Genomic DNA, 24485 nt, shown 5'->3' with positions numbered 1-24485 from the left:
TTCTAGAGGTATACAATTTTTCCTCAAAGCACAATGTAATTGTGGCTTGGAGATTTGTAAGGCACGTACTATGCAAATTTTCCCCCCACTGATTAGTTGGGTTTGGATTTATTCCAATGAATCTGTGATTAAAAGATAAAATTGCTAGCAAGTCTTCCAGTTTTTGACGTAGCGCTCTTACATTAATTTTTCCTTTTGTGCGCTCACACAATATGACAATTGGAGAAAATATTTTTGAAAAGCTTTGAAGAGAAAATTGTCTCAGCATTTACAGTATATCTGTGCTTTGGCAGTTGTTATAACCAAACACTAATGCACTTATGTATCATGACATTTCTGGTGGGAGGTATTTCCTAGTTTACAGTCTTTTACATTTTTAAACTGTCCTCTTGTTTCCTTTAAAACACATCTAACTATTTGTTTACAAATGTATCTTTTATGTATATTTTGTATAGTGCATTCTCACTTCTGCCAAATATGGGTTGTTGGGTTTTGTTTTGTTTTGTGTTTTTGTTTTTGTTGGGTTTTGTTTTGGTTTGTTTTTGTTTTTGTTTTGTTTTGTTGCATTTTGGAAGCGTAACAGTGCTTAAGCTCGTGTTCATGTAGTACCTGTTTGTTGGTGTTTGCCTTACCAATGAGCTGTTAGAGATCCTCTTACCTGTGTACTAGATGGTCTATCTTTGTGAGATTGTAGGTTTTGACGTGCTCCTTTGTAGACTTCCTGCTGTAGATTTATCTGCTTACAAAACCAGTTAGGGTCTGTGCAATACAGTGTTTGCAGACTTACTTTCTTTGAGAAACTCCCAATGGATATCATAATTGTTGTATATTGAACAAAATATTTATACTTATGCAGTTGCATAAAACTGAAATAAAAATTGAGCATGAAAAGATAGTCATTAGGTTTCTCTTATCCTTTTTTCTCCTGTTACTAAATATCATTCTGTAATGCATTTGCATGTGGTTTGATGGATCATGCTCTAGTTTTTTAACCTCTGTTATGATCAAAATGTGTTTCTGTTGTTTGGTTTTTCTTATTGTCAAGTCAGTTGAGTAACATTTAGGACCAAACTAACCAAGTATTTTACGTGGGGGCAGCATGGTCTAGTGGTCAGAGAATGGGCTTAGGATTCCATTTCTCTGGGTGCTCTCCCTAACTGTGCCACTGATACGCTGTGTGACCCATGGTTCATTAGGTAACCACCTTGCCTCAGTGTGGATCTGATATCAGACACGCCAACTCTTGTGAATTAAACACAAGAGATTCGGTTTCTAGTAAAATTAAGTCTGACTCATGATCTCAAATGTCAGGATTTTTTTTCTCCTCTGGTTCTCAGCAGCCCCAGCCTGCTTGAGCTTCCGCTGTCAGTGCCCCTGGCAGCCAGACTTCCACTATTAGTCAGCACCAGAGCTGACAGTGGGAGCCACAGCCACCCAGAGGTGATAGCAGATGCCTCTCCTCACAGGACAGGCTGGCAGTAAGAGTCCCAGCCACTGCAAGGAGAGACTCCCATTGTTCAACAGCCTGGTTGGCAGGAGTTCCCGCTGTCAGCCAGCCTGCACTAGGCAAGGTGGAGGGGGGACTTCCAGCTGTACTAGAAAAGTAAGTTTCTAGCTGGCCTGCCTGGTTGTAGATGAAATGTTGAAAATTGTGACCTGAGAGCTCCTGAAAGGCTGAAAACCAGACGGGAAATAGCACACGTTTCATTAAAAAAACCTCATGATTTTTAAGCCAGTCTCATTATTTTTGGGAGCTGGACTGATGATTTTCCAATGACAAGGTTTGGCAACACTGATATTAACCCACCTTTTCAAAGTTCTTTGAGTTTCTCAGATGAAAGGTGCTATGTAAGTGCCAAGGGTGTTGGAAATACCTATAAGGACTCAGCTGAGGAAGGAGGAATAAGCTGTAAGCTCTCTGACGTACCTGCTCTAAGCTGAAGGGAAAGAGCTCTCCCATCGGCTTATCTGCTTCAGTCTCTGTGAGTGGTAGAAGCTGTATCATCTGGAGAGGCTCTCTCGCAACATAGCACTGTACTAACCAATACTTAGATCAGTGTAGCTTCTGTCACTTGGGGGTGATTTATTCACACCCACGAACGACACAAGTTATGCCAACATAAGCTGTTGTATGGACATAGGTGTTGAAAGGCAAGGTCAGGTTTGGGAGGATTCTCTACATAGGTGTCTCCCACCTGCCTCATTTTTCCCAACCTTTTGATATGACTAAGCTCTTGTTGCTACATGTTCCCAACCTCTTCCTTCCCCACAATTCATGAACCGGCAGGTAGGAGGCTGGTCAAATTGGAATAACCTTTTGGAACATAAAATTGAGTTACTGTACTGGAGCCAGACCCAATGAAAGCAGGTGAGGCTGCCCTTAGCCTGACTCCTTGAACTGGGAGGCTATGTCTACGCTCACGGCTTCTTGCGTGAGTAATATGCAAATGAGGCTAATCGTGGAATATCGCCGAGCCTCATTTGCATGTAAGAGCGCTACGTCAAAAATCCTCTTGCGCAACACCGTTACACCTGTTACTTTTCAGGAAGAACAGCCTTGTGCAAGAGCCTCTTCTGAAAAAAATGGTGGCTCATTAGGTATGCAAATGAGGCTCGGCGATATTCCACTCTTAGCCTCATTTGCATATTACTCGCGCAAGAAGCCACGAGTGTAGACATAGCCGGAATGATCCAATCCTTTGTAGCCCCTCAGTAAAGGGCATTCCAGGCAGTGGCACACTTAAGTGATTCATTGGGACAATGATAATCTCCAGGTTTGGATACTAACTAGCTGTGGGATAGGTTGAACCCAGCGGATCATCCATTGTCAGGAAATGCCTGACCCTCATTATTGCCGCTGTTCACAAGTTAAAACTTCATTGATTCCACAGTTATTTCCCCCTATTAAACCAGCTACGGAGAAGTGTTGCCATTGTTTTTACAACAGCACTTTCTGGTTAAACCAGCACTGAACAAAATATCTAGGAAGACAGGTGCTGATCTACAGCTCTTTGACTAAATGACAGAATTGCCAAGTATCTAGCATCTTGGCTGAAACACTTGTGCAGGCCACTCATAGAGTGATCAGATAGCAAGCATGAAAAAAGGGGAGTGGGGTGTTAGAGTCCTATATAAGACTCCGACCCTAATGTTGGGACATCTGGTCAGCCTAGTCACCCCTCCTGCTTTTCCTGGCCCACACTGAATGCCATGCCAGCTCTAGGCAAGCAGAAGGGTATAGGCTACCGTTCAAACCTGTTGCCACCTCAGGTCGTGGTTGCACCTTTCAAGCAGGCTGTTCTCTGCCTCCCCCTGTATTGTCTCCAGTGCTCCAAGCCAGTAGAGAGGAGGAGGTAACCATGCAATGTCAGGTGAACAGCTGAAGGGAGGAGAATGGGAATCATAGGTTTCTGCTCACCAAAAAAAATAAAAAAATAAAAAAAAATGCAAGGATGGGGTAGGCTCATGGTCCAGTAGAGAGGAGCTAAGCTAAGGACTCTCCTTCTTCCCTACACCTCCAGTGCTCAGGGGAGCTCTGGAAAAGTGTGAAAGGGATATTAGCCTCTAGTCAACACTGTTCACCAGACTCAAATACACACAGTGTTTTCAAAACAGCAACTTAGCCCCATATGCAAATGGTGGGTAATAAGTTAGCAAATAAAATGATTTGTACAGGTGTGATAATTGGAGCTGCAGAGAATTTGGCAGTGAGTAAATGAGCAGATAACCTGCCCCTGATAACCAGGAGGAGGGCACATTTTAATGGGCGCGTAACGGTATTTCTTCCAGGCTGTGGACAGGTTTTCACTGATAAGCTCAGGTATTTGAATAAAAGGAAGTTTAGAGATGACACCAGAATGTAGAAGTCAAGTGAAAAAAGATGCGAAGGTGAAAAGCACAAGATGACTGGAGGCGTTTACAGGGACAAGATGGGAGGCTCCGGCAGGATTAGGGAGGAGTAGGAAGAAACAAGCAGAGATGCAGGTAGGAATGGTAATATGTGGGCTTGAAGTTTGTACTTGATACAAAAGAGTTGAGGAAACTAGTGGAAGGATTCAGACTGGGAAATACTGTGGTGTGAATGTCTGGCACAGAATCAGGAGCGTGACTGGTCAAGGTGGGTTTCAATCCCAGGCCTGGGCAGATTTTGGGATGGAAGAAAAGGGGTGAACACAAACATCAAGATCCTTTTGCAAAAGGAATTTAAGTTAACCAATTAGAAATTGGCCTGCATCTCGCCATGAAAGTCTGCAGTCTGGTTAGAGCATCAGTCTTTTCCTAGCCAAAGATGAGGAAGAAAGAACTGTGCTTTGAGCACTTCTGGTTTTCAGTGTGGAGTAAAGGTAAGTGCTACTTCAAATCTAACAATTTACTCCCTAATCTCCTCAAACATAATTTACAATCAGGTTGGGTTCCTTCTCTGCTTAAATACTGTGGAGGTTTTTAAACATCAGTGACATTTGTACTGTGTTGTAATTTTGTTTTACATGAGTGGGCTAGGAGCCAGGGTGATCCTTAGTTAAAATCCATCAGCCATCATTCACCTCAGGCAATTCAAAATAAGAGAGAAAAGCAAAACCTGACTATAAACCAAGTGGTGCATCAGATCAGTGCTCGACTGGATAAATAAATCGTATAAGGAAAAATAAATACAAAGTCACTTTCTGTTGGCTTATATCTTCACTAAGTACTCCCCAAAAAACTAAATCTTTAGACTTTGAATTTCGCAGGTATATAATCTGTGCACGGTGATGCCCTGCATTCATTTTTAAGTATTCCTTCAGAAGGGGGAGTCTAGGCTCTACATTCAGGATTTGTGTTATTATTTGTGTAACTTTTAGGTGTCAGTAGTTCTTGGCAGTCAAATAAAAAAAGGGCCTGCTCAGAAAGAGTTCACATTCTAAACTAAATAAAGGAGAAGACAATAATGACCACAGGCCAAGGTGGGATAAAAATAAAAACTGCGATGGTAAAATAGCGGAGAATTGTAGGAGACAGTGCAACCATTGTATTGTACTCGGAGAAGCACAGATCTGCCAGAGAGAGCAAATTTTATTTACTCGTGATAAAGTGGAGAAACTGCTTGACAGCTCAGAACAGGTTAATGAGAACAGGTTTGGGCCCAGTTAACTCCCATCTCATTATAGTTGCAGCCAGTGCCAGGCCTGGAGGGGAGAGAACAGGTGACAGCCTGGGCTAGTTTAGGGTTGACTAGGGAAGAGGCAGGAGCTAACTGTCTGAAAGGAAGAAGCACTAGTCTGCCTGTCAGTCAAAGCAGCCCCCGGGGAGCAAGGTCTGTCTCCCAGTCAAGGGAGACTATGAAGAACTAGCAGCCTCTGGCAACTTAGGTAACTATGTGACTGCAGCCCAGAGACGTGGGGTTTGGCTGTACCAAACTTATAGCTATCCTGCCTGAAGGAGCTTGGGAACAAACCAGGTTGCTACCCAGGATCCATGAGCCACTCCACTGAATTGAATTATAGGGGCCATACCCCAAACTGAAGATACGCGGGTCAGAAACAGCCCAGAGTACTGCATTGCCTCTTTGCTTGGAGTGCATCAGGTTCAGGCCCTCTTGTATCACACAAGGCCCTGGCCTGGGTAGAGTGAGAAATCCCAGGTCCTTCTACCCATATTGCCTGAAAGCGTGAGGCGCCTTGATCCACGAAAACAAGGGGCTGGAAGTCACGTGCACCATCCACTAGGCACCAGGCTCTCTAAGCACTTTGTATGCGCAATTCTTGTTACATTATTTTTGCTCATTTTCAGCTTATTACCTTCTTTGTTGACTTTTTTTAGTTGACTTGTAAAGGGTTGAAATTGACATCTGTACCTGGCCCTAGGGGACTAGGTCAGGTTTCTGTAGCTACAAATCAGTTCATGTTGGAGATTTTGTCTGAGTGCAAGGTTTGAGCCTCAAGTGCCTCTTCTGAGGTGTTGCAGAAGGCATGGTGAGACATGCTGGAATAAGAGTGCTGATGCTACAATTTTTGGGTCCCAGGAAAGTATGAGTAGTTAGTAGCTGCAGAAGACAACTGATGTATGTTGGCAGAGATGTTTAGAGAAGTTTGGCACAGTGCTTTCACATGCTATAATAGTGCTCTGACTTTTGACTCCACTAGCTGTCTATCACTTTCCTAGCATACGGTTGTAGAGAACATGTCAAGCCCGGATGGAAACACTGGAGACAAATCCATGCTACACAAATAGAAACTTAAGACACTAGAAAAGAAAGCCATACAAGATTTTGGGTGTTTTACAGTGTTACACCACTGGACAGATTCTTTTAGGTACAATTTTCCTTTTTCTCCAATGTTAAGTTGTATCTTCAGATGGTGCATTTATTAGAACATCAAACATAAGCTATTTATCTTCAATTTCAAGGCCTTCATAGTCTATATAGCCACCCTATCTTATCTCTCATTCACTATTATAATATTGATTTTTGTCTCCAATTGACTTGTGAGTCAAATTGTTTGTGAAATGCAAACATTTTAAAGCTTTACAAGAGCCTCCATTTTGTAGACTGACACTAGCCAAACTTGGCATCTGCTACAAAGGAGAAAAATAAGAGAAAATATTGATAAATATTTCTCTCAAGTCTTACAAAGTGAAAACTTAACTCAGTGGTGATCTTATATAAATTAACTAGCTTAGATTTTATAGGGGGAACTTTCAAGGAAAAGCCTGTGGTATGATAGCTGAAGTAGAATGGAAAGAGAACTTGCATCCTTATGTAAATGCAACATTCCATTCATCAAAGTTGACAGCTTTTACTCCGTACAGTGTATATACAGTTCTGTGGGAAGATAATGATGTGCAGCCTTAGAGGGAATTAGCTCCTTACCTCAGTGTTGAATTGTTATGGAAACACTGGTGCAAAAACTTGCGTTCTGTCCAGAAAAGACAGGCTAATAGACACACCAAATACTTGTCAGGTTTGGGCTGAGTATAAATATTAACTCTAGATTATTACTGTTTGGATTTAGTAGCCTGATTAAAGTAAAGCAGAAACTCTCTAGGTCAACACAAGTAATGCTATGTCTTTTCTGAACATTGCAGAGCTTGCTAGACAAGGGCATCTACCAAAAACTTTGGTCCAGAAGCAGACCCTAGCCCCACTATGAAATAGCTATCAGCTCCATGGGCATTCAGGGTATTTGAATGCACATGAACCTACCAGGCATCTCAGTTTGCTTGCAACCTTTTCTTTCTTTCTCTGCAGTTCCACAAAGGGATATTGACATTTACCAGCACAGCTAGCACACAGACTGCCAACCATCTGGCCAAAGATGTGAAACATTCAAAGCTGAAGGTGGGAAAATCAGACCCACCAACGGAGCCGGCAATTCCCCTCAAAAGGCTCCCAGCCCTCACCATGAATTCCATGGGAGAGGCAGCGGCCAGAGCCCCAGGCCCTTGAAATCACCACTGCAGTGCACGTTCCGATGGTGCCCCGAGGGCAATTCTGGTCTGGAGCCCAAGTACTTGAGCAATCAGTCATCCCACTGCCCATGCTGCTGCAGCTTCAGAGCATTGAACCAAAACTGAGAATAATGATATCTGGGTGCTTTCCCTACCGCCGCCACTGACGTGTGATATGACCCGAGGCCAGTTGTTTAATCTCTATCTCTGTTCCTGCTTCTGCCAACGGGTGGTGATTCTAACCCACCTTTGCAAAGTGCTCCAAGTTCCTGTGCTGTGCAAGTGCAACCTCGAACTGTGATATCCATGACCATTCAGCTGAAGAGTTGTTCTGGGAAATAGAAAGAATTTCTGGCAGCTTGACTGGCACGGTGAAGTTTGGGTGGAGAGGGTCGGCACACAGCAATCTCCCTCCCTCTTCACTAGTCCTGACCTCTTGATCTGGCCCTCCCTTTGCTGCATATTCCTGACTCCTCCATCAGTCTATGAGCCATCAGACAGGAGGCATGTTGAATTAGGATAACCTGCAACCTGCCAGCAGCAGGGAAATTTAGGGAAGGTTTGAGCCCCAGGCGAACGTGCTTAGCTCTCCCTACTCCCCATAAAAGGGAGGGTTGCCACTTGCCTGGGGAGAAGAAACAGGAGCCAGGAAGGGGGATGGGTCTCCTGCTGGGCTAGTAATTAACATGTGAGAGACTGAGTCCTCCCTACCCCTCAATACAGGGCATTATAGACAAGGATCCACAGGACTTCTCTGCTCTCAGGAGAGTGTCTTCTTTGAAAGGTGATAACCTCGAGCACTTCCTGGGCACTTCTTGAAAGTTGGAGGAATTGAAAACAGCTGGCTGTAAATGTCAGGAAATGCCTGGCCTGGGCTGCCATCGTTACTACATTTCACAAGTGACAGCTGCATTGTTCACTCAGCTATTTCCCCCCAAACAAAACCAGCCGTAAAGAGGAGTTGTCATTGTCACATCCGCTGTTACAAACACTCCACATGAAAGAAAATCAACCATATTTACTCCTTAAATCATCACAGCATATTCAACACTACAAAATGCATACAGCTCCTGGGAGACACACCCACACATGCTGGCACGTACATGTTCCTGCAGCCTCTCTGCCTGCTCTCTATTCCTCCTGCTTCTCCAGGCCCAGCAGAAAGGAGGAGCTGGCTGGAGCATGGTCAGTGCCCCAGCAGCAGGCTTGAGGCACCAATGTGGATACCAGGAACTATAGGCGGGGAGAGGGAGGAGGAAATGGTAGGGTGAAGAGAAGATAACAGGAGCTATTGAGGAAAAAGGTGAAGAGCTACTTGTAGGAAAGAAAGTAAACAGGAGTTCAGGGGAAAGAAGGGTTGATGTGGAACAGACTGGGATGATAGGCCAGCAGAGAAGATTACTACTACTTGATCTGGATACTCCCTGATAAGATATTCCTTTCTGATCCTGACTGCAAAGTTCCTCAGACTGCCCTAGTTCCCTTAATTCCCTCACAAGCTTCCCCTGATTCCCCACAAACCCTTGCAACCCTACTCTGAGGGCAAGAAATAAGGCCTTGCATCCAATGTTCCCTCTGTTTTTTCCCCCTCCATGTGCAAAATAAATGTTGTGTGCGCACCAGTAGAAACCCCTGCTGTGTATAGCTGTGGGCACTGTGTTAATCAGCTGGGCAGCATTTGAATTTCTCATGAGTGGCTGCCCAAGCGCACACCTTACAAGGAACACTGCCTGCATCTCCCCACCTATGCCCAGTGGTTCAATAAAGAATGATTGAGTAAGAGGCCAATCTAATTTTCTTTTAGAGCACCCATGTTTGAAGGATGTGAGCATCATCTATTCAGATAGCACCATTTCATAAATTCTGATCTCAGAACAGTGCATACATTTCAGGCAACCCATATTTCCACTTCACTTTTCACCCCTTTCCTCCTAGGTGACATTCCTCACCCCACTCCATTTCCTGAGGCCCCAGTGCTAGTTTGTTGAAGATGATTGGCAGACTTCAGGGGGATGAATTATTATCTGTATTACCATTTTGCTGAGGAGGCCTTGTCATAGATCAGGACCTCACTGTATTATTTGCATGGCTAAAATATTCATAGAGTCTGGTCTCTTTTTTTCATAGTAATTGTTCTTAAATGAATTGCTAAAATTAGAATGAGAATGGAACATGTAATAGTAATGGTGACACTACACCCCATATTTTTCATAGGAGTCTTGCTATATGAATATGGCACAACTAAGAATTTTTATGCAAGATGGATCATGTGAGATATCATTGGAAATATTATGATTTATGAATATGATCAACATTCCCTCTAACCTTTCCATCCATGTGCATGCACTGAGGCATGTGCAAACGCCACAAAACCTAGCTATGGGTGCTTTGCAAATTAGTCAAGTAGCATTTGAATTTCTCCTGAATGGTTGTGCACACACACAGCTTACTGGGATCACTGAATAGAATTACCCTTTTTATATGCGTGTATCATTTATGTGTCTGAAGTTAGAAATATTGACACTGCAACAATCACAACTGTGGTTTACACTTGGAGAATGCCCACCAGACAGCATGCACTCATCCTGGATGGATCATTAGGAAGGCATGATGCATGGGCTAAGCATCTTGCAGAAATAAATTACCCAAATTCAATCTTTAGGGACATACTGGTAGATAATGTTTGTAGTTTTGTGTTTGTGTCAACCTCTAACAATGTATGATCAATGTAATCAGATGGTTCCTGTCTATACTATATTTATTTCTCTTTGAAGTGTATAGCATCTGTGAATGGCAGAAACGATTTCCTTATGTTAATCCATATAACTAATTACAGGCAATGCTGGGGAGGTAGGTCAGTTTGGAAGTCTCAGTGACTGTCTATTGTTTGCCTAAAGACTCTGAACTGTGAAGACTCTTTTGTAATCTCAGATCTTCTTAAGCTCCATCAAAGGAAGTTTAAGTTGCAAGACCTGAGATCTGCAAGCCTGTTTGGATTCTCCCTGAATATGGACATTGGACTATAACCTGCAGACTAATTCTGTAAGAGCTCTCTGCAGCTACAAATCTTAACATCTCTACCATGAATGTGATCTCAGAACTTCACTCATGTCTATGTGTGCTGATCTCTTTTAAACAATATGGTCTCCTTAATTTTAGTTTAATTAATAAGCGTTGGCTGTAGTGTCTCTTTGGGGTAAGATCTGAAATATTCATTAACCTGGGAGGTAAAATGACCAGTCCTTAGAGATTGGTAGAACTGTTTTTATATGACGAATAAGATCTTCAGTGATCGTGGAGGCCTCAGGCTGCATAACTTTAAGAGAACTGTGGTGTTGGTTTCTGGGAAACCAGTAAGGTATTATAGAACTGTTTTCTCATGTCTTGGTAAATCTAAGAATTGGAATAGCCACCAGCTTTGGGAAGTGGCTTCCCCATTCTTTGCAGTTCACCCTGTGTGACTTCAAGGACAATAGGACTTTGAAAATGCTAATCTCCCTTCTTCTAGTGAAGCATCCTCGGTTTCTGCTTTGACACCGCAAAGTCAGGCGGATCCTGTTACCTGGTACTGAATACCATCTTGGTCTGCTGGTATTTTTCCATTGAAAAGGGTTGGGGTCAGACTAGGAAACACAGGATTCCCATTATATACAAATCTTATTTATGGCTGCAGGGAGGGTGTGGATTAATCTTGGCTCTTCTCCACTGCCTTCCTGCCCAAGAAGGAACACTGTTGAGAGAACCTGAAGAAAGGAAGGAACTAAGATAGGTTGGAGAGGAGCAGGGGCTGAGCCCAGTGGGAAAAGATCAGCCTCTGAAGGATATTCTTGGAGACTTAATCTTCGAGCTGTGCAATTTACTTTCAAGAAACTCTGCAACCTGCATAAAGTAACATTTAAGGTGAGAAAATACTATTTGTAGATAATTTCTTTAACATGTTAAGCCTAGTTTGTGTGTGTTATTTGCTCAGTGATCTTTCATCTGTATGATATTTATAATTACTCAGTTACTCTTTTGTACAGATTGGACCTTCCTGGTCCAGCATTCTCAGGACTGGATGAACGATTTTGCCAGACCAAAGGAGGTCATTTCTGGTCCCCCTGCTGCTGGCTCCACTCCCTCCCTATCCCCCAACCAGGTTTCCTGGCCTCCCCCCAACTCCCAGCATCCCAGCTAAGTTTCCACTGCCCTGAGCTCTGTGCTGGCCTTCCCGGCTCCCAGACCCCCACAGCCCAGCTGAGCCACACCCTCCCCTCACATTGCGCCAGGCTCCTGGCCTCCCCACCTCTCTCAGCACGCCAAGACACTCTGATCCTGGAATATTTGTGGTCCTGCCAGACCATGGATATTGCCAGATCAGAGAGTTCCGGTTTGTAAAAGTACAACCTTTAGTTAATAAAATATTTTATTTTGTAAGCACTTTGTGCAATTCATAACTGAGGGTGGGGGAGTGAAAGCTGTGCATAGTTTTCTCCTCAGGAGGGAAGGGGGAAAATTCCATGAGTTTATGCTGTATAGATCTTTAGATAGTGCAAGACAATATAATTTTGGGCATACATTCCAGAGGATGTGTGCACCCGAGTGCTGGACTCCAAGCAGAGGCTTCCCACATGCAGCCGATGGCAGAATTGGTGTGATTTTTATAGCTGGGTGCATTCCTACATTTGTGTCTGTGTGCACCCGTGTGCAGCAGGAAACAGTGAAGAAAGTCACCCAGGTGGATGGAACAGGTGGTCTCAGAGGGACCCCAGCACATTAGGTGACAACCCTAGAAGGGGGGGGGTCCAGTCCATCAGGGTAATGTTAAAAGGAATACTGCCCAGGAGCAAAACAACAAGTAGGAATACTTACCTTCAGAATCTGTCTAGAAACTGATTTCTTCCTTTAGGGCCCTCATTCATTTAGATTTGTTGGTAATTTCTCTTCAAAAAGCGTGTCATATAAACCAAGATAATAACAAGCAATATCAAAGCCAGCATAATGCAAACAATTTCAGCAACACTGATCTGACAGGATAGTGTTACAGTGGACAGCTTAGCACCTGCTAGAGACTTGGGCTCAGAACACAGTGTCTCTTCAGGGTCTTCAATTTTATCCAGATTCTGCTTGTACCAGGTTAATAAACCAATATTAGAGCAGGTGCATTCCAGTGGATTGTAACTTAAATTGATTACACTCTGGCCAGATAAGTTAGTTAACATGTCACGTGATATAATATGGATCCTGTTATTGGCAAAATTGAGATAGATGCCTTTGAGATTGGAAAATGCACTTGTGCTGAATGCAATAAGCTTGTTGTGGCTCAAATCAACACGCTTTAGCTTCTTGAGGGTGTGAAATGCCTGGTTTTGGATAGCAGTCAGATCACAGAATGATAAAATTAACTCCTCTAAACTTGGTACCTGGTGAAAGAGATTGTCATTCTGAATGATCCCTGCCTGGAAGATATTCCCCCTTAGGTTCAACAGGAAAAGGCTTTGCAGCCCCTGTAAGAGGTTCTGGCTGCTGGTATTGACACTGGAGTAAGACATATTCAGGACATGCAAACGGTGCAGATTGCAGAAAGGACCCTGGGAAGTATTAAGGTAAAGACTCGTAAAAGCTAAATCAAGGAGCTCCAGGTTAGCACATTCCTTAAAGGCTACATCTTGGAGCTGAAGCTTCATGTTGTGGCTCAGATTCAGGTGCTGTAATCCGCTCAGGCCTTTCAGCTGCTTGCTGCAGCAGTCTACATTTTCTATGAGACTCTGGCTTAAGTCAAGGTGTTGAAGCTTTGACAGCGTTTCTAAACAGCCATTGCCTAAGTCCAGTTTCTCACCATTTTCTCTGATATGGAGATGGGTGAGGGAGGGGAAAGCAGCAGAGCTAATGTTACAAATGTGCTTGAAGGCATTCCTGTTGAGAATTAATTCTTCCAGTGTGTTCATTCCGCTGATGTCAGGAGGTAACATGCTGATGTGGGTATGAGTCAGATCCAGCCTTTGGAGTTTGCTCAAACACTGAAACGTGGCAGCAGTCAGGAGAAGGAAATGCCGCAGTTGCAAACTGAGCTCCACCACAGAAATATTGCACAGATTCTGTAGCATAGTAGAGTTTATAGGAAGCCCATCTGCTGCATCCTCAAATGTCTCCAGCCAAAGAGAATGGGTTTTGGTACCCTGGATCCCAGCTAAGACTACAGAAATATCAATGCAACCTCCAAAGTCCAAGCTGTAAAAGAAGTTGGACTGGAATGCCCCAGCTTCAATGTGTGTAATATCATTACCCTTCAAGATCAGCGTTAAGTTCTTTTTCTGCTGAAGAATATCGATGTCTTTTGCTGCTATTCTTTGTATGTTGTTCATTTGCAAATTAAGATATTTGAGGTTTCTGGTTGGGAAGTTTGGAGGGAGCTGCAGTGAGGAGATGTGATTGCTGCCCAAGTCAAAAGTCTCTAAATTATCCAGGTTCTGCATTGGAATAAATGTCAAGCTGGTTATACCTGTCTGAGTTAAGACAAGATGCTTCAGAGACTGCGGACCAAGAAATGCCGTGTCAGCCAAAAACATGAACAGATTTCCAGTCAAAATGATCGTGTTCAGATGAATATTGCTTTGAAAGGCACCCTCATACACCCAATTGATTTGACATCTTGAAAAAAACAAAATAACCTGACATTAGTAATAAATCAATGGGATAAAAATTTCCTGTGATTACATGATCATTTAAAAACAACATTCTAAATGCAATCTCAAGTACAAATAAAAACCTGATAAACTATGTTCTTTGAGTTACAAGCTATTATTTTCTTTGCTGGAAGTACATAGCTGATATTCAGAAGCCCCTGTTTTTCAAACTCAGGTAAGAAGAGGACATAATGGGAAGCAAAAACTATCTAGAGATGATTGGATGCGGAGGTCCCAACTGTGACGTTGTTCATGAAAGTCCCACAGAGGCATGCTAAATAAGGGGGTTTTCCCGTTGCCTTCCCTGATGAACACAAATATCTTGTCCCTATAATAAAAATACTACTTACAAACCTAGAATTGCCTCCTCCCCACGTCACAAATGACATTAATAGAAAAAGCAGGTGAGATGTTTCCTACAGCAAAGTGCTAGTGTAGGGTTTCAGTGACTCTAGGCTTCAAAAGGAGAGAGCCCAGAAACAAGCTATTTCCAAACAGCTCGGCTTTCTTGATTGGCAAGACAATGCATCCATCAGTTGTCTGCAAGGGCCTCTGAAGGTTCTGCTATGAGGATGGTTGCCATGGTTTTATTTTGTAACCACTTTGTGCAATTCATAACTGTGGGGGGGTGGGACTTTTAGTTTATTAGAATTGCAAAAGGTTGAAACAAGGGCATCTAAGTAATGGCAGATTCAAAATATGTTCTGACTTGTTGTGTGACCAGTGGAAGTGACAAAGATTTCCAGTACCTTGTTAAGTCTAAATAGACCAGATTCTTTAGCTTGCTGAAGGTTGAATTGTGAAGAGAAGAAAGCAAGTTAAATCCAAAGTCAAGGATTTCTGTTGTGTCTGGAAGGCTCTCAGGAATCTCTCTCAGTCCTAAATTTTCACATCTGTAGTTTTTGTTGGCTGTAACCTGTGAAATTATATATGTTAATGATGACACAGATACAGGCATACTGTGTATGTAAACATGGAGATCTGAGATGCACATTCTACAGAACAACTGCCTTAAAAATCAATTCAGAACATAACCATAGAGCACTTGCAAAACCTGACACATCTCACTCTATTCCTAAACCTTAAACAGGAACAATGCAAAAACCTAAGGTAATACTGTATTTAAAAGCAAACAGTCTCCCCGCACTCCAAAATTAAATGCCTGCATTGCAATGAAGTGAGTGGGGAAGAGCCATTAATCAATAGAGATGCAGATGCCTAATGGTGAGGAAATTGAGTTTAAATTTTTTTTAAAATGCTGAATTTTGTAAAAATGGAGGGCGGGGGCAGGACAGCAGGAAAGCAGATTGGGAGCCTATTGGCAGCATCCGAAAGTATTTTTTGAAATCTTAATACAGACTTGAAATATGCAATCATGGGATTTCGTGGAATGCAGTCTTTAAACCATAGGCTTGGATCTTTTGTGCTAATATTAAGCGCACTTCATTCTGTATTTCATAAATTAGTTAAAATAAGTAGGGCAGTATGAATAATTCATCCCCCAAAAATAATTTGTGGGTCTTGTAACAATGCTCACCCTAAAATAAATCTTAGGGAGTTACGAAGTTCTTACAAAAAGAGCTTGGCTCAGAGTGCTAAAATGTATTTTTAGAACTGAAAATGTCTGCTCCAATAAAAAGGAGTGGAGTTGAGTTTGTGAGAGTCACAGCAAGGGACTGCTCAGCACATTTAGCTGAAACAGAACAAAAATTATCTGAGAAACTTGAGATTTTTAAATTTTTTTAAAGCCTTTTTAATCTTAGTGGAAGTAGAATCTGTGTCTTATGCAAATATAGTCACCTCTCTGATGTTAAAACTGGGGTTTATTAGCATACCAGACCTGCCTCTGAGTCTATGGGAAACTATGTTGTCAATCTAAACACAAGAATGTTATGCACTCTATAGCACAGCCCTGAGTAAGCTGATCTGTGTGACTGTGAAAAAGAGATGTATGAAAAGTCCAACTTCAGTTCAGGCTTCAAACCCAAGATTGCTACCAAAGCAAACAGGCTGACGTTCACAAGTTCAGTGGAATCAATGCCCAAGGAATGGCTGCCAATCAGAAACAATGGAATTAGAGCGCCCACAGAGAAGGGGCAGCCATGCACTAGAGGAGTTCAAGCCTTCTTTTAAGAAAGACTAGGCCTTGTTTCTTAAAGGATACTTCAGAAAAGCACTACGTTGTAACCTCAAAGACTCTTACTTATTGTTGAAATGAGCTCCAAGGAGAGAAGAAATCCTTCGAAGATTTCACAGCCTATTGTACAGATTCTCAAATAACTGGCATTGTCTAAAGGCTTAAATAACTTGCAACTTGCTATCTAAAACACAGCTAAGCTTTGAAGGAATTTTTTCACAGTTTTTTGTTGAAATTTTGGATATAAAAATATTTGGACCAACCCTGTTCTCTTCAATAGAGTAAGTGACATGTCTTTATTGGACAGTAATAAGTTAATTGGAAACTGTCATTAATGTAACAACCAGACTTCAAAAGAAGGCAACTAGACTTAAGAGCAGATATCAGTCTATTAGTAGTTCCATCTACACGATTCCATTTATAAACCATTACTGTTTTTCAGGCATACCAAGGATGGGTGATGCTAGCAGTATTTGGGTTTCACCTAACATTTGCTATCGGGATGTGAATAATTGTTACGGTATCCTCTAGTAAACCAGAGACTGTTGTGTTGCTAGGCATGGTAGCTGAGAATTTCACAACTTTGCCAAATGGAGAACTAAACTAACACTTTTTTTATTAAATTTGATTACAAAACTAGGTGGAGCAGGGTGAATGGGTGCTCAGGGTGCCAACATTGTGTGCCAAATCCCCACTTTCTGGTGGTTGAGGGTTTTTTAGAGGGGAATGTGTGTGTTTTGCTTCAATATTTTATGTAGCTGCATGGGATATGCCAAAAATATTTTCTGCGATGGGTGACAAAACATTTACGGCCAGTCCAAGTGAGCAGGTCTCTGAGAGGTGTAGCACAGAATGCACAAATGAGGGGGAACTAAGGTGCTCCCTTGGTCCTGGCTGTTCTGGGAGCCTAGCCTAACTTATATAGTCCCGAGTAGGGATATTAAGTACTGTAGTGGTTAATTGGCTAATTGAGAAGTCGGTGAAATTTCCATCAACTACTCGATTAGTGGATAAGGAAGAGAAGCATCAGTGCTCATTCAGCACAACCTCCTGCTGCCTCTCTGCATTTTTAAATGAACGCCAGCAGGAGAGGATGCTGGCTGAATTCCTGTTTCAGGGTCTCAGCATAACACCTCACCGCTCCTCCTGCCGCTGCATTTTTAAAAGGAAGCCGGCAGGAGAGGACACTGTCTGAGTCCCTCGTCCTGAGTTTCAGCACTTGTGCCAGCTTCCGTTTAAAAATGCAGAGCGGCAGTGAGTGGGAGTATGTGTTTGTGATGAGACCCGGGACCAGGGATTCAACCAGAGTCCTCTCTTGCCGGCTTCCCTTTAAAAATGTGAGGGGGGGGGCAATGAGTGAGTAGTTGATAGTGCTCCCAGATAAGCTCCTGCTTATCGGGTAGTTGACTAGTCGACTACTCCTCTACACTCAAGGGCCTTCCTTGCTGCAGCCCTGACTTTCACCTACTGCAGCTATGCTCCTTTCTGCCCTCAAAACCGGAGTTTGTGAAAGCCTCTCTTTCACAGTTCCTGAAATGGGAGAATGGTGCCCCAGCCAGATCCTGGAATTTGAGAGCCCCTTTATGCCACTCTGCCTCTTTTTGAAGGAAGCGGAGCAGGGGTGAAAAGTTTGTCCTGTGTTTTGACTAGCTAGCAGCCCCTGGGAGGTCCTGGCAGGAGGCTCTGAGATGGAATTATATTTATTTACTTAACCTACTAGCAGTGGTTCCAAAATGTGCCAGACTGGCCACAGAATTTCCTAATGTTACTGGCTTACTAACTAGGAGGAACATTACTTCAGTCCTTTGTGTCGAAAAGAGCAGAGCCTCAATGTACAACCAAAATGATGACTTGATTACCTCAGGGCACATCTACATTTAAAATGCTACAGTGGCACAGCTGTGTCACTGCACTTCAGTGTAGGGGCATGGGGTGGGCAATAATTTTTGATGGGTGGGGCTACTCCAAGATTTTGGAAAGTGGTCGAGGGCTACATTCTTCCATGATATTAATGCAGGAGGTGCGGGGTCTGGGATGGAATTTAGGGTAAGGGCTTGGGGTGCAGAAGGGAGAGTGGGATCTAGGAGGGAGTTTGGGTGAAGGAAGCAGTTGTTACCTAGGGCAGGAGACAGGGGTGCAAGGTTTTGGAATGTGACCTAGGGGAGGAGACTGTGGTGTAAGAGTTTGGGTTGTAACCTAGGGTAGGAGAGGATTGTGATCTGGGGCAGGGGTATGGGTGCCAGCTCTGGGAAGGTATGGATATTTTGGGGGGTGGGGGGCAGAGGGTTGAGGAAGAGAAGGGCTGGGGTGCCAGATGCAGGCTCTGGCCAGGAGACTTACCAGCCAGCAGCCCAACCAGCCTGCATGCCTGCAGAGCTTAAAACATTTCTCAGCCAGCCTGCCTGCCCTGCACCTGCACAGGCTGCACAGTCTTGTACTTGTGGGAATAACTGAGCCGGGGGGGGGGGGGGGGGTTTACTTTGTGTGCTGTCTGTTAATCAAGAAGGCAGCTCCCATTGGCCAGTTTCTGGACAGAAGCCAGCCAATGGAATTGTGCTGGGGGTGGGAGTTATGCCTGAAGCCTTCCTCCCTCCCCTCTGGGCTTGCAGTTTCTAAAGAGAAACGACCCCACAGCCGCTTTACTGAGCAGAGCGTGGGACTGTGGGGCAAGCAGGGGAGCCTGCCTGGGTCTCCCCACGGTATCCGCAGACTTGATCCAGTGGCATTGCAGACTTGATCTGGTCCATGAGCCGTATTTTGCCCAGGACTGGTGTAGGCACTGTCTACACCAACAGGAAGTCTTCTCCTATTGATAAGGCCCTACATTGAGCAGTTGTTGAAGGCAGGGCTGGGGGAGGCAAACCCTCAGCCCCACCTCCAGCCTTGCCCCTTCTGCTGAGGCCCCCACCCCTTCCCTGCACCCCACAAGGAGGTGGGGCAGTGTGCGTTGCACATGCTTCCTCTCCCAACCATGGAGAGGGGAGCAAGCAGGCAGGCGCACATTCATCTCAGCCTCCCCAGCTCCAGGGAGGAAGGAGGGTGGAGGGCGCATGGCATGGCCCCAGCCTTCCCAGCTCCAGAGGAGGGCGTATGGTGTGGCCTGGTCCAGTACAGCCCAACCTATCCAGCGCCGGAGTACTGGGGAAGGCACGGTACGCCATGTGGCCCGGCCCAGACTCTCTAGCTCCAGAGCACCAGGGAATGAGGTGGGCATGCTGCACGTCATGGCCCAGCCCCAGAGTAGCATGAGGGCAGGTGCTGGGGACAGCAACATGCTGCCTCCAGAGTGCCTATAGCAGGCATTCTGGGAACATAGTGTGGGTGGGGCTACACCTTGGCGGTTTGGGAAGGCAAAGCCTTCCCCTGCCTGGCATACCGGATGCTCATGGGCCCTACCACATTTACAGTCCATTTTGGTCAGTTTCACAGTCACACAATTTTAAAAATGGTTAATTTCATTATTTCAGCTATTTGAATCTGAAATATCGCAGTGTTGCAATATTAAGGGCACCGATCCAAAAATGAGCTTTTTGTGTGGGTGTGGAGGGGGAAATTGCAAGTTATTTTAGAAGGGTTGCAATATTGCTACCCATACTTCTGTGCTGCTGCTGGTGGCAGCCCTACCTTCAGAGCTGGGCAGCTGGAGAGTAGCAGCTGCTGGCGAGGAGTCCCGCTCCGAAGGCAAAGCTGCCCAAAGTAAGGATGGCATTGTATGGTATCTCTAGCCCTTACTTCTATGCTTCTGCCCAAGAGTTGGGTCTTCAGTCAGCAGCTGCCACTGTCCAGCTGCCCAGCTCTGCAGGCAGCAGCGCAGAAGTAAGTGTGGAAATACCACAGGATGCCATCCACACTTCTTCACCGCTGCTGGTGATGACTTTGCCTTCAGAGCTGGGCTCCTGGCCTGCAGCAGCCACTCTCCAGATGACCAGCACAACTCCTCGAAAATATCCTTTTGACCTACTAGTGACTCCTGTTTGGGTCAGACCCTCCAATTTGAGAAATACTGATTTCCCCCTCTTCTCCCCCCCTAAAATCTGGATAGTAAACACCAGATATTATGGGGGGGGAGAGAGGACAAACATCATAAGGAAAGACCAGATTTCACAGTCTCATATGCATTTTTTAGTAAGGTCCTTCCCATCGGTGCAGGTAAGCCACCTCCCCAAGAAACAGTAGCTAGGCTGATGGAAAAATTCCACTATCATCCTAGTTTTGTCTACATCAGGAGTTAGGCAGGCATAGGCGCTGGCTTCGTCTGGGCCAGGGATGTTCAGCCCCTTGCCCTGTCCCAACCTGATTCCTCCCTGAAGCCCACATCTCATTCTGTCTCTGCTCTGCCCTAGCCCTGCCCCCATTTCACTACTTCTCTCAAGTCTCCATCCCATCTCTTTCTACACCCTGTCCTGCCTCTTCCTCCCTTTTCCGCCTCCTGCCCTAAGCTTGCCCCATTTCCACTGCTTCCCCTCCCTCACAGAACTGCCTGTGCACTGTGAAATGGCTCTTTGTGGCAGGTGGAGGCTCTGAGAGGGAGAGGGAGGGGGAGGAGTTGATCAGAGGTGGGAGCTGCTTGGAAGAGATGGGAGCTGGCTGCCTGTGGGTGCTAAACCCCTGCTAATTTTTTTTCTGTGGGTGCTCCAGCCTTGGAACACCCACGGAATTGGTGCCTATAGCTATGTCTGTCAGGGCTGTGGATTTTTCACACCCCTGAGAGATGTAGCTATACAAATGTAAGTCCCTAGTGGAGACCAGCTCTTATCTCAAACAGAGGCTTACAGCAGAAAATGGGAAGGCGTGATGAATGTAGCTTGTCTGTTCCATTTATAAATTCTGATTGATATGAAGTTATACTAAGAAAAACTGCTGTATCCAATGTGTCTGTCTGACCATGTATCTGGTACTACTGACTGGCCCACAGCAGATACATCCTCGGCAGAGACAATGGGAAAAACATGTGGATATCAATGAGACTTAGACCTCACCAAGCTTATGCTAATAAAGCAGCTAACTCCTTAACTGTTTAGCTGTTTCCTCTGAAGGCACGGGAGAAGGTAGGTGTAGTAGAAAGAGTCCAGATGACCCGCAGCAGTTTAGATGAAGAATCTCAGGGTATGTCTGCTTTGCATTCCTCTTTCGAGAGAGGACTGTAAATGCAGATTAACAAAATTGAAAATGAAGCATGGATTTGAATTTCTCGTCCTTCATTTGCATAATCACGTCTGGGTGCTATTTTGAAATACCCTATTTCAAAAAAAGAAACACTGTCTAGACGTGGTTATTTCGAAAGAAAACTCTTCTTTTGAAATAACCTTTAAACTTCATTTTATAAGGAGTAAGGGTTATTTTGAAAGAAGAGTTTTCTTTCGAAATAACCACGTCTAGACAGCGTTTCTTTTTTTCAAAATAGGGTATTTCGAAATAGTGCCTGGATGCGATTATGCAAATGAAGCATGGGAAATTCAAATCCACACTTCATTTGCAATTTCGTTCGTCTGCATTTGCATTCCTCTCTCGAAAGAGGAATGCAGTGTAGACATACCCTCGCAGAGAAGGAGAGCAGACAGGAAAAGGAAACGTGAGGCAGGAAAGAGCCTGGTTACAGAAACAGGGTGAGTGATTTAGGAAGAAGAGGTCAGCCAGCAATATAGCAGTCTTATGGGACTGGGAGATTCTGCCTGCTTTTCTGAGCCCATATGGGTCAAGGGACTCGGGACAACTGAAGGGATTTGGACCTGACATAAAGAATGTTCTGGCATGATGAGGAAATGGAAGTAGCCAGGACTGGGATGCTGAAACAATTTTTATATAGTGGGGGTCCTGGGGATGGAAGTGTATATTACTACTTCAAGCTGGGGGGGTTGCTGCACCCCTAGAACTGCCAGTTCTGACACCACTGGGCAGGGACACTTATTCAGTGCTTGTTTTGATATTATCTGTTTTCTCTTGTGCTTTACCTGATTGTAACAGGGAATAGAGGTGACAGATTCTGAGCAAAGTGTGTCTACTACGTGCCCCTGGGAGTGGTAAGCAGTAGAATAGAAGAGTTGCACCTTTGGGGTAGAGTTCTGGGAGAGGAGTGTGATTGAGTAATAGGGCTATCTAGGGGGTCAATGCTGGTCATGGGGGCCTCTAGACTAGGTGGGATGAGGAGACCCAATTCTGAGAAGCCTTGGTAGGCTATTGCACTGGTTCCTCCGTTGGCCTCTACCACATTTCCTGGGCACTAAAAGCTTAACAAAGACTTATACTCCTCTCTCAGTAGTCCCAGTGAGTCGCCGACAGGGTGTACTCCCTGGGATGTGTGACCAAAAGCTATTGGATGCAAACTGGCTTGTAACAAGAAGTTTCTTTACAAGTAGAGGGTTCCATGTTCATTACTGAGTTTAAATGTTTATTACTGAGTAGGTATTTTGCAAGTAATGTAAATACAGACGCTAGAACCACAAACAGGGGCTATGAAAACTAGGAGATAGAAAAAATATATACAAAATAACTGCAGAGTGCCAGCAAATCAGTAGCTCCCATGTATTCTATCCCCAACTTAAATAACAAAGATGACAGTTCTAATTTAGAAGCTTGTAGATACTACAGTGAAGATCACTTAAATGAAATGTCAAATATTGACCTAAGAAAAACCATCCCATACCAGACTGGTGAGTGAAAAACACTGCTTTTGTACAATTTATAATGAACTTGTGGCACTTGCTGTCATTGATTGTTATTGAAGCAAATAGCTTAGGAAGATGAAGACAAGAGAGGTTTGGCTGCTGATGTGAGTGAGAAGAGTACCTGCGTTATGCCATCTCAAATAAAATTACCAGAGCGATCAACCCTTATGCTTTAGGGCCAAAACCAGTCTCCAGATATAGCAGAGGAAGAAATTCCCTGTATATTACAGTTTTGCACAATTAGGAGGATTATGGGAGTTGTACTTCAGTAAAGCAAAGGATCTATGATAGGGCTCTGTGGCACATACAATATGAGGGTAATTCCTGAGTCTCCCCTCAAAACTCTCTGAAACAAAAAAAATCAAAACAGAGAAGCATCTTGCCATAAATCTTCCTCTCCACCCGCTTTCCCTGCCCTTTTAATTAAAAAGGAACCAGTACAGACCAGACAAAAAGAGCTAAGGAGGGCCTGGTATTTCTTTTTTTTATTGCTCTGGTGAGGAATTGTATATCTGCTAAACTACACATGCACACTACATGTGGAGAATCTCATCCCGCCCATTGGTACTGAAGTGTGCATATTCTTAGACCCAAATAGTAGGAAACAAACCCTGTATAAACCTGTTCTCTTTTCAGCTCCGATGTCTTGTTGTAGACATGCATATGAGATTTCATTGTCCTCAAAACAATATGAAATCTCAGATTTATATTCTCACTTCAGAAGACTCCCATATTGAAGGGTCCTATATATTTGTGCCTGAGCGGTGTCATCAAGAGTGTTTTGAAAGACCTGCCTTACGTTCCTAGTTAAAGGCTTATGGACACCCCCGAGCAAAAACAAACAAAAAAACCCCATCTCTGCACTTCAAAGCACTCAGATGTTAACATGCAAATAATCACCTAAGATTCATTATTGATTTTCTACTTATACAACCCGCTTGCCTCAAGAGAAAGAAATAACTATCACTCACCTCAGTGCACCTCGTAGCTACGGGCTCAGACACTTCACAGCTAACACAGAAAAGCCCCATCAAAATCAACCAATATGTATGGTAAGCCATTAAGGCTCCTCAACTCAGACGATCTTGTGGTATCTACTCTTCATGAAAGCAAAACAGAACAGCAAAACCAAGATAAGCTGAAACAGTCTGCTAGAAATGAATTAAACGGTGAAGGCAGAAAAAGAAAGTGCGATAAACCTCTCAGGCTTAGTGTAGTGAAATCCTAGTCACAGTTCAAAAGGGGAAGTTCCCACTTTTAAATACAGTCCTTCAAATGGCTAGTATAGAAGTGATGTCTAGTGGACTCAGAGCTGATCTAGAAAATGAAAATGGAGGGATCTATTCAGGGCATGCCAATGACTGATACTGATCTTGTTTATATTGGTGTAAATCAGGGCTACTCACCATGCGGCCCGTGGGCCACATGCGGCCCACAGCACGTTTGTTTGTGGCCCACGGTGTAGTTTGGGTTTACATGGGGCTCAACACGCTGCTCATGAATGAGAGCCAAAACAAAACAGTAGTCAATATAATGGGCTTCTGTTGATATGCATTTTAGTAGTTAAATTCCTGGACTGTCATTGCTCATTAA

At 44.0% G+C, this 24485-nt stretch overlaps 1 protein-coding gene across 1 annotated transcript; it reads right to left on the bottom strand.

The window, feature by feature from the left end:
• Positions 1–539: 539 nt before the first annotated feature.
• On the bottom strand, positions 540–24138 carry CD180 (CD180 molecule). The gene is made up of 3 exons (XM_025182648.3): positions 23864–24138; positions 14840–15006; positions 540–14055 (listed from the first exon to the last, which is right to left on the bottom strand). The coding sequence occupies exons 1-3, from the start codon at positions 23951–23953 to the stop codon at positions 12327–12329; spliced, it is 1986 nt and encodes a 661-aa protein (XP_025038433.3). The 5' UTR covers positions 23954–24138; the 3' UTR covers positions 540–12326.
• Between the last annotated feature and the right edge of the window lie 347 nt (positions 24139–24485).

The sequence above is a fragment of the Pelodiscus sinensis genome, chromosome 6 (assembly GCF_052426305.1).
Source record: "Pelodiscus sinensis isolate ZL-2025 chromosome 6, ASM5242630v1, whole genome shotgun sequence".
In the NCBI taxonomy this organism is placed as follows: Eukaryota; Metazoa; Chordata; order Testudines; family Trionychidae; genus Pelodiscus; species Pelodiscus sinensis.
The sequence above is the reverse complement of the archived record's forward strand: the minus strand, read 5'-3'. Positions and strand labels throughout refer to the sequence as shown.

Coding starts and splice junctions, on each gene's coding strand:
- CD180 (XM_025182648.3), bottom strand. CDS start 23,953: ATGGCTTACCATACATATTGGTTGATTTTGATGGGGCTTTTCTGTGTT. Junction 15,007..23,863: donor TAGCTACGAGGTGCACTGAG/GTGAGTGATAGT, acceptor ATAATTTCACAG/GTTACAGCCAACAAAAACTA. Junction 14,056..14,839: donor GTCTATTTAGACTTAACAAG/GTACTGGAAATC, acceptor GTTTTTTTCAAG/ATGTCAAATCAATTGGGTGT.